Source organism: Tiliqua scincoides, chromosome 3, assembly GCF_035046505.1.
Source record: "Tiliqua scincoides isolate rTilSci1 chromosome 3, rTilSci1.hap2, whole genome shotgun sequence".
Lineage (NCBI taxonomy): Eukaryota > Metazoa > Chordata > Lepidosauria > Squamata > Scincidae > Tiliqua > Tiliqua scincoides.
Window position 1 is genome coordinate 131,160,200 of NC_089823.1, and position 10,315 is coordinate 131,170,514.

Sequence of the window (10,315 nt, forward strand, 5' to 3'; positions counted from 1 at the left end):
AGAGATAGCAAACACATAGATGATCAGAAATGTCATTCTAATTTTAATATTGTTTTGTTGTTTTACATCATGTAACTATTTCACTTCACAGTTACTTCAATAAGCGTCGTCCTCACTGGATGAAACAATATTTAATATTAAAAGTACAGTACAGTACAGAAAGAAAGTACAGTACAGCAGGTTGCCAAGACAGCTCACTTGGGAGGAGACATGTTTCATACATCCAGACTTCCCAGTCCCAGGAGTTCCACAAGTCTGGTGGGAAGAGTGATACCTCAGGAGAAGAATAAGTCTTTTTTGTTTATTTTATTTTTTCACATTTTTATATCGCCCTTCCTCCAAGGAGCTCAGGGTGGTGGACATGGTTCCTCCCCTCCTTTTGTCCTCACAACAACCTTGTGAGGTAGGCAAGAGAGAGTGACAGGACCAAGGGAACCCATGAAGCTTTGTCAGGAAACTCATAAGCAACTCAGTGTCAGCCCGTTCATGCAGTTACCGGATGCAGGCTGCACCTGCAGCAAATTGCCAGGGGTCTGGGGGGGACGGGACACTACAGATTTGAGGTGCCTTTCACTCTGAGTCTGCTACCACTACTTCCCTCCAACCTACCACCAGTCCACGAGTGAGAAGCAGACAATGCCTCTCCTTGCACACTGCTGTGAAACCCAGGCCCCCACTTCCATTTTTCATGGCAGCGAGCAAGGAGCACTGTAAGGGTTTTTGTTTCTCATAGCACAGCAGTGGTGGAGCTGAGATGTCATCAGGCAGTGTTCTGGGTCTACTAGTCTCACTGTAGGCCTCTGCTGTGGCCTGCATTGCATGGGGAGTCAAGAAGGATTTACGGACCTTATTGAGGAATGGACAGCAGCTACATCACACAGCCCCTGAACTTCAATGCTCTCTCAGTGCTGAGGGCAGAAATACTGTTAGCTACAGACTTCAAAAATATTGCACACAGGAATGGAATAAATTTGCAGCAGTCATATTTTGAAGTATTGTATTCCGCCCTGAACCCCCATTATCTGTGTGGGCGTGGAAACGAAGGACCCTATGGCATGACTGGAGGCAGAGTATGCGTGTGAGTCCTGACAGATGTCAGCAACATGCTCTTCCCTCTTTTGTGATCAGCCTGAGCTGCTTGTGCAATGTGCTTGTGTCTTCAGGAAAGTGATCTTTCATCATAACTGTAGCTGTAATAAGTGAGAACATCTTAACCGTTTTGTAAATGATTGGGCTAATCTCATTTGTAAGTAAAGAGCTGTTAAATACTTTCCTCACAGGCCACGTACATGTTCTTACCACGTAATACAATTTATTGTGATATGATGGAGCTTGGAGTAAAGTCCTATTATACTTGTGTCAGGCCTGGGACACAGGGGAACCCCCTGAGTTGTAGGAGGCAGTGGTGGGGCACCTTGGGGCCTAGCCTCAGCAATGTCAGCCTGGCCCAAGTGGCCAAAAAAAACAAACCCAAAATCTTTTCTTTTTTTTTGTTTCCCATATATATTTTCCCATATATATACACATACATGCATACATACATGCATACATGTATGTATGTATGTATGTTTCCTGTCCCTTTAAAGTCCATGGTCCCACAGTGGATCTCCTGGTTCCTGGGATACAACTTTAACTTATATATATATAACATATATTATACTATATAACTTATACTAAGTTATATAGTATAAGCTATATGGTTGTATATGTATGTATACATACATATATCTATATGTATGTATAGATACAAGTTTAACTTTTATAGATAGATAGATAGATAGATAGATAGATAGATAGATAGATAGATAGATAGATAGATAGATAGATAGAACTTTAACTTTTATATACATATATATAGATCAAGTTAAAGTTGTATCCCAGGGACCAGGAGATGCACTGTGGGACCATGGACTTGTGACTCTAGAGCTTTCCCATCTCTGCGACCCAAAGAGTGTCTTCCCCGGCGCAGGAGAGGAAGGGACAGGCGAGCGAGGCGGGGAGGAGCCGCCGAGGAGTGGGAAGGAGACTGGCGATGGAGCCGGCAGGCGCGAGCGGCAGCCCCGCGCTCCCAGCCCGGCCGCGGGTGCTGATCGTCGGCGCGGGGCTGGCGGGACTGAGCGCGGCGCAGCGCCTCCTGCGCGACTCGCGACACTTCCCCGACGTGCTCCTGCTGGAGGCTACGGGGCGCGCCGGCGGCCGCATCCGCTCGGAAAGGCTCGGTAAGGACTGCCGGGCAGGCACTGAGGGCGGCAGCTCTGCGGGTGCTGCCTTGCTCCCTCCCTGCTGTTCCGGGCTGCAGTCCTAGCCACACTTACCTGGGAGTAAGCCCCATTGCCTATAATGGGCTTCCTTCTGTGTAGACCTGCATAGGATGGGGCTTTTAGTCTCCCTCTCACTCACACATGCAGCACCTCCACCCTTTCCTGGGAGTAAACCCCGTTAACTATAATGGGGATTCCTTCTGAGTAGACCTGCATAGGATTGGGCTTTAAGCGCATACGTACTCCATCTCTCTCTTGCTCTGTCTCTCTTTCACTCACTCACTCGCACACACAGCAAGCCCCTTTGACTATAATGGGACCTCCTTCTGAGAAGATATGCATAGGCTTGGGCTCCCAGAAGGGAAACTTTCAGTCCCTATGCCTCATTCCCACTGGTTGTTGTGGGATCAGCTTGGGGTCCTGGCAGGACTTCAAAACTTAGTTTCTGATATGGAAGGAATCCAATCCCCAGTAATTCCTGGTAAAAACTGATAAACTTGGAAGCACAGGGACCTGTCATGACACCCCATTGCACCAATCCAGCAATGCCTCAGATTTCTTGGCTCAAGTGCTTTCTTCTCCAGCCACTTACTTACTTATTATTTCTGCTTTGCAGTGTACAGTATTATTCTTCATACATAAGTCATTTCATCCCAGACTCTTAAGGGCGCAATCCTAACCCCTTCTGCCAGTGCTTTCCAGCAGTGACTTAAGGGCAATGCTGCTCTGAGGTAAGGGAATAAACATTCCCTTACTTTGAGGAGGCCTCCATGAGTGACACCCAACTGCAGGATGCAGCACACGTCCCATTGGCACCGCTATGCCAGTGCTGGAAAGCACTGACATAAGGGGTTAGGATTGCACCCTAAGAGTGCTTGCAGTGGTTTAGAACAAATATGTAACAACTTAAAGGTGGAATAAAATGTCCAAGATAAATATAAAAGGTATACTGGATTTGCAGGCTTCAACATGCTTACTTAGAAGTAAGTTCCACTTCCATCATCTGTGTCTCCTAGGCCTTCTCATCCAATCACAACATAGCTGACAAAACCTCTGCTTTTCTCACCATCAGTTTGCTTCTCACTGCTATTCAACATGCGTGGGCCCAAGGGATCATTCTTTGGGCCGTAATACTTTGGGAGCATTGGAAGGCCATTTTTTCCCTCCCTTCTAGGAAGTAAGGTGATTGAGATTGGTGCGCACTGGATCCATGGACCCTCCCGGGAGAATCCTGTCTTCCAGATGGCATCGGAATATGGGCTACTGGACGAGGATGCGATGGCTGAGGAAAACCAGCAGGTGGAATTGGGGGGCCACCCTGTGCTACCATCGGTCTGCTACTCCAGTCGGGGCCAAGTGCTGAGTCCCGACCTAGTGGGCTCTATGGGAGTCCTCTTTTCAACTCTCTTAGAGGAAGCACGTGAGTTCCTGCATGTGGCCAAAGTGCCTGTACCCAGCGTAGGCGAGTATCTGAAAGAGGCCATTGCTCAGCGGCTGAAGGAATGGCCAGATGATGATGAGACAAAGCGCCAGAAGCTGGCAATCCTCAATGGGTTCTTCAAGCTGGAGTGCTGTGTGAGTGGGACCCATAGCATGGACCTGGTGGCATTGGGGCCCTTCGGGGAGTACACCATGTTGCCTGGCCTGGACTGCACCTTTCCCAAGTGAGTGATTGCCTCGGCTCTTCAAATGAGACCTTACCCACCATCAGAGGCTTCTTTTGTCCCTTTGGCGCCTGGGTTGCCCTGACAGGCTTCCAGTGGCTTGACTTGGGAGTGGAGAGGGATATGAACCAAGTGAGATATTCTCTACAGATAGGAATTTCTACTAGTCAAATATTTTGGTTTCACCACTTAGTTTCACTAATGCAGGCGTGCCTTGTCTTCTTGCCCATCTGTGTATTCTTTATGGGAGATGCAGGTTCAAATCTCCATTCAACCATGAAGTTTGCTTGGGTATCCTTAGGCTGAAAGATAGTGACCAGTTTAACCTACCTTACCTTGTTGTGAGGATAACATGGTGGCAGTGAACTGTGTGTGTTGCCCTGAGCTCCTTAGTGGGAAAAGTGGAATCAAAAGAAATAATTTGTCCTGTATGGATTTTTCTCCATCACTGGTTTTGCTCTTCCTGTTATAAGTATCCTTTTGAGGCTAGAAGGCAACTTCTTAGAGCCCCTAACTCAAGGGTATCAAACTTGTTTCATACCAAGGGCCGAATAACATTCATGATGCCTGCTGAGGGCCGGAAGTGATGTCATTAGGCAAGAACTGATGTCATTAAACAGGTCATAATAAAAAATAAGCACTTTCTTCTTACTTAGGAACTCATTAGCTGCAAACAACAGAAGAGAAAATACACAAATCTTGATCATATTTCAAGATATGAGAGAGCCCAATTTTCACGTGGGCTGTCCTTTCAGCAGTAACACCACAGCACTGTTCAGCAGATAAGAGCCTGAGGGCCGGATAAAAAGCTTCTGCGGGCCGCATACAGCCCCTGGGCCTTACTTTTGACACCCCTGCCCTAACTGGTAATATTTTGGGAGGGTGGAGAGCAAATGCATGCTGAGGCAGATCTCAGAGGATCTAATTTTTTTTCTCATTCACTTTTTAGTGGCTATGAAGGACTCACAGACTGTATAATGGCATCTCTGCCCAAAGGGACTGTGCAATTTAATAAGCCGGTAAAGACCATTCATTGGGGGGGCTCATACTTGGAAGAGACTCCTACACGTCGGTTGTTTCCAGTGCAGATTGAATGTGAAGATGGAGAGAAGTTCCTAGCTGATCATGTCATCAGCACAGTCCCTCTAGGTGAAACCTCTCTGGCTTTCTGTTTTTCTGCTCTTAGCTTTGTTAGCTGCTGTGTTCTGCCAAGCATTTATTTCTTTACAGCACAGAACTGTCCTTCCTTTTGCCTTTGATTCCTCATCACAGTGCCAGGATTGGTAGTAGTTGGCAAGGCTTGAGTAAGATGTGAGCTGCAGAGTGACTGGAGTTGAGGGAGAGGAGAGTCGGTCAGACTTTGGAGTAGGGAGTGTCCCAAACTTTGAACCAGCGTTTATTCAAATATTTGAATTTGAGAAACCCTTCGAAGCTTACTTTTCCCTTCAGAATTCCCCCTGGCCTTTGCCAACAATCTGTTTTTGAGAGAGGGAGTAGAGAGTCTGCAACTTTCTGATATATTGAAGCAAATTAATATTACATTTGATTATTTTAGCCTGAGTGCTGTCCCTTCCTCTCACCCTCACGTCCTTTCCCACTTGGCTGTTCTAGGCCCTGACCTGAAGAAGAGAGATTGAGCTACGTCAGCTACCACTCGTGGAATTCATGCTTAATATCTCTGAGACAAAGAGATATTGTCTCCCCTACCCACCCCAGTCCTCATCACTGCTTCTCTTCCAGCAGCAGACTTTGGAACATGCCAAGTCCAGGACTCCTGGCATTACCCCTTCAGTCTTGAAATCCCTCCTTCCATGGAACCTGAGAATTTCAGGATATTCTGTAATCCATACATGAAGTGTCTGCCCTTTCTGCCCTATTTCCTCAAATTCTGGCCTTGACCTAATTTGTGTTGCCTTTTTCTTCTCTGTAGGTTTCCTCAAAGAACAAGATACCTTTTTTTGCCCCCCACTTCCACCTCAAAAGATGTCCGCAATAAAGAAGCTGGGCTTTGGGACAAACAATAAAATCTTTTTGGAATTTGAACAACCGTTCTGGGATCCAGACTGTCATTCGGTTCAGATCACGTGGCAGGATGAATCACCTCTGAGTGAGCCGCCTGCTGACTTGCAGGCTACCTGGTTCCAAAAGATTGCTGGTTTCATTGTTCTTCACCCCCCAGAGAGGTATCATTATTTTAACTATCATCTGCTCTTTTATCCCAGCTTTCCTCCAGGGAGCTCAGGGTGGCATATGTGGTTGTCATAATCGTGAACCATAAAACAGTGGATAGCACCATAGCTGTAGGCTTAAAATTACCCTCCTAATCTATACATGTTAAAATGAGAATGTTAATAAGAACATTAGAAACTGGTAGGTGAGTTATAGTTGCTTCAAGGCTTCCCAAAAGCAATGTCAAAACACTAAATTGATGCCTGTTACATACATGATCAATGCCTCAGTCATCACTGAACAACTTATAGTGCACCTTAGGCTTGTGTACTCAGAAGTAAATCCCTCTGAGTTCAATGGAACTTACTCCCAGGTAAGTGTTGGCTAAGCCTGATTGGGTAAGGGCCCAATCCTATCCAATTTTCCAGCACTGTTGCAGCTGTGCCAGTGGGTGTACACTGCATGCAGTGGCGCAGGAGCAGTCAAAGAGGCCTCCTCAAGGTAAGGGAACATTCCTTACCGTGGGGCTGCATTGCAGCTGCATATGCGCTAGAAAGTTGGATAGGATTGAGCCCTTAGGCTGCAATCTGAGAGCACCTCCCTGGAGTAAGCGCCACTGAACTGTCCAGGGCTTACTTCTTAATCGACATGAATGGAATTGCACTCAAAAAGTATTTTAACAGTGGAATGTTTGTCCCAATGAATATATTGAACAGCAGGAATTCAGCTAAACCAAATGAAAGTCAAGCCAAAAAAGAATCTGAAGAGCTATTTTAAAACACGTGTGTCAGAAGCAGAACACCATCCAGGCTGTAGATGACAAAAGATGTGACACAGGCACTTTTTTTGATAAAGGGGCGATGCAGGCAAGTCATATGAATACTTTGCCTCCATCTTTGACAAAGAATGCTTGGCTGGTTCCCATTTGTGACTCATTTAGGTATCCAAGAGATACTGTTCAAGGAAGTCTTGCTCTGCAAATGAAGACTTTCTCCCATTGTCTGTTCATACACAGGTATGGACATATCCTTTGTGGCTTCATTGCTGGGAAGGAATCCGAATTCATGGAAACCCTCACAGATTCTGAGATCCTCACAACCTTGACTCAAGTCTTTCGTAGAATGACAGGTAGGTACCTCTTTGCAGGTGCTGTTTGCACCTGTCTGCAGGTGCTGGGTGCTATATTCAAGCCTTTGTGCAGTACTCTACTAAGAACATTGGCCTAAGTCTCCCAAAATGCCAATCTCCAAAAATGTTCTTCTTATGTACTTGGAAAAGAAAAAACTAATTCAACAAAGCTGTTCAGTATCTTCCCCTTTTCCACCTTCTTAAAAACCAAGGAGTGTGTGGCGGTGGCTTCTACTTTTGAGAATGCTGGCTCCAGAGGAGAAGGTATAGGCATCCAAGGGGAAGCAAAGAAGGGAACAGAAGAACATTGGTTACTATAGTTATTACATAGTATAGTAACTGTATAATATAGTAATTGCTCGCTGTAGTAAAGGAATCAACTTTTTTGGTGTCCTTTACTAAATGGCCCTTCTTTACAATTAAGTATGATGATGTTCAAGTGGTGTTCAATAAAACAAAGTAGCTGATTTCAGCCACAGAATTTTATGGCCCAGTGATAAAGTACAATTCCCTGCTTTATTTTCAGGGACCTCTAATCAGTTCCCAGAATCTTATTTCCTACGAATTGTGTATTTTTTTGCCACTAACACCGACTGCATGCCCATCAGAATTCTTGATTTAAAACTTCAGTCTGAATATCTTGTGAAGCAGAGCTAGCAGTTCACACTAGTTCCTTCCACTGCCCACAACTACTTAAATTTGAATTTAGCGCTTATGTGACCAGTTTCCTGATGAAATTGGCAAAACTCTTTGTACTTTGCTAAAAGTATAGTATGTTCATCTTTTAATATTGGAATTAAGAGACAAAATATTCACTTCTTCTCCATGTGTTTGGGTCAGAAAATCCACAACTTGGTCCTCCGAAGAGCATTCTGAGATCCAAGTGGCACAGTGAACCCTATACCAAAGGCTCCTACAGTTATGTGGCTATTAATAGCTCTGGAGATGATATTGATGCACTTGCTAAGCCCCTTCCTGAGGATGCATCTCATTCCAAGGTAACAGCTCTGAGTTCCTATCTTCATTAGAACGTCTCTCTCAATCCTATTGAATGTTCACAAGTCAGTGTCCTATTGAGCATTAGTTGGTTTCCCCATGTAATGTGTAAACCTTCCAACCCTTTCTGTACCCATACACTTCTATGGTTTACAGCACCATCCTCATGAAGTCTTTCGTCGGTGCAGCAGTTGCTGTGCTGGCCTAGTGTCACAAACATGTCATAAAGCACATTTGTGACAACTCTAGAGTAAGCAGCACCAGCAGGAAGGCCTGTGCCATCCCACCAGTGCTGAATCTGAGCCCCCCCCCCCCCCCGCTGGCAGAGGTAAGTAAAGCATCGAGTGATGCAGGGGCTGGGAGAGGGTAGCAGGAGTGTTCCAAGGGCAGAACAGGGGTGGATGGGCAAGGCCTGGGATTAGCAGAGGAGGTCTCTGCCATATCCTATCCTTCCCAGGTCCTTACATGGGGCTTCTCGGATTTGTGTCAGCTAAATATCTGGCACAGATCCAAGTAGTTCCATTGGGCTGACTAGGGTGTTACTTGGAATAAGGGGAAAAATACCCCAAGGAAACCTCCACCCTGTTCTAATGAGTGCTGGATACAGTAGAGTCCGTGTGGCCCCACTGCACCAGCGCTACTTAGAATTGGACAGCCCACTAGACATTGCCTAACTGGTCTTCACAGAAGCAGGGCTAAGCTAATGCTCTTCATTCTCATTTGCAGCCACCACAGGTTCTCTTTGCAGGAGAAGCCACTCACCGCACGTTCTATTCTACCACACACGGGGCCTTGTTGTCTGGCAGGAGAGAAGCAAATCGTCTCATCCACCTCTACATGCCTGAGTCCCCACATCACACCCCTAAGCTATGACTTAGCAGCTGGGATTAAAGCAGTTCCTTTTCCTGATAACTTTCTCCCAGGTTGTCATAAGAAGTAACACATCAGTATGTCTCTATCATAACTTTTTAAATATCTGATCAAACTGCTGGGAAGCTTCCTCTGTCTCTTGAGTTCATCACAAGTTGCACTGATGCCAAAGGTACTGGAATGTTAGCACTTCAATGCCCTATAACAGCTAGCATTCAGTATAAATAATAAACCTCTTGTTAAGCATGTCCTTGTTTCTATGTTGTCTGGTCCTGAGTCTAGGATACAGTTTCCTGCTTTGCAGACTCCAACACATGCTGTTAGAATTGAATCTTCAAGCACAATTGCTCACTTGAAGGCATTGCCACCTCCCTTATTACTTAGCTAAATGTGAGTGTTGTGCTTGCATTTGCCTAGAAATTTGGTGCGATCATCTAACTTTTATTTTGGTAGAGGATGAGATGGGTAGTTCTATCATATTTTGGAAGTGCTGTGAATTTCCGTACACTAGCAGCTGGGCATTCTCCCACACTGTTAGGGCCCATGCTCCTTTACATTAGCAAAAAACTCCTTTATGTATTCCTCAATAAATTGCTGGGGGGGGGGGAGGAGGGAACTTTATACTGTCAAGAGGGTGCTCAGGTCATAAGAACATAAGAACAGCCCCACTGGATCAGGCCATAGGCCCATCTAGTCCAGCTTCCTGTATGTCACAGCAGCCCACCAAATGCCCCAGGGAGCACACCAGATAACAAGAGACCTCATCCTGGTGCCCTCCCTTGCATCTGGCATTCTGACATAGCTCATTTCTAAAATCAGGAGGTTGCACATGCACATCATGGCTTGTAACCCGTAATGGATTTTTCCTCAAGAAACTTGTCCATTTCCCTTTTAAAGGCGTCCAGGCCAGATGCCATCACCACATCCTGTGGCAAGGAGTTCCACAGACCAACCACATACTGAGTTAAGAAATATTTTCTTTTGTCTGTTTTACCTCTCCCAACACTCAATTTTAGTGGATGTCCCCTGCTTCTGGTGTTATGTGAGAGTGTAAAAGAGCATCTCCCTATCCACTCTGTCCATCCTCTGCATAATCTTGTATGTCTCAATCATGTCCCCCCTGAGGCGCCTCTTTTCTAGGCTAAAGAGGCCCAAATGCCGTAGCCTTTCCTCATAAGGAAGGTGCCCCAGCCCAGTAATCATCTTAGTCGCTCTCTTTTGCACCTT

General features: G+C 45.7%; 1 protein-coding gene across 1 annotated transcript; it reads left to right on the forward strand.

The window, feature by feature from the left end:
* Positions 1-1,983: 1,983 nt before the first annotated feature.
* PAOX (polyamine oxidase) lies at positions 1,984-9,336 on the forward strand. Its single transcript, XM_066620085.1, has 7 exons — positions 1,984-2,219; positions 3,436-3,925; positions 4,875-5,074; positions 5,856-6,108; positions 7,110-7,222; positions 8,063-8,220; positions 8,945-9,336. Exons 1-7 carry the CDS (start codon positions 2,033-2,035, stop codon positions 9,089-9,091), a joined length of 1,548 nt encoding a protein of 515 aa, XP_066476182.1. The 5' UTR covers positions 1,984-2,032; the 3' UTR covers positions 9,092-9,336.
* The last annotated feature ends 979 nt before the right edge of the window (positions 9,337-10,315 follow it).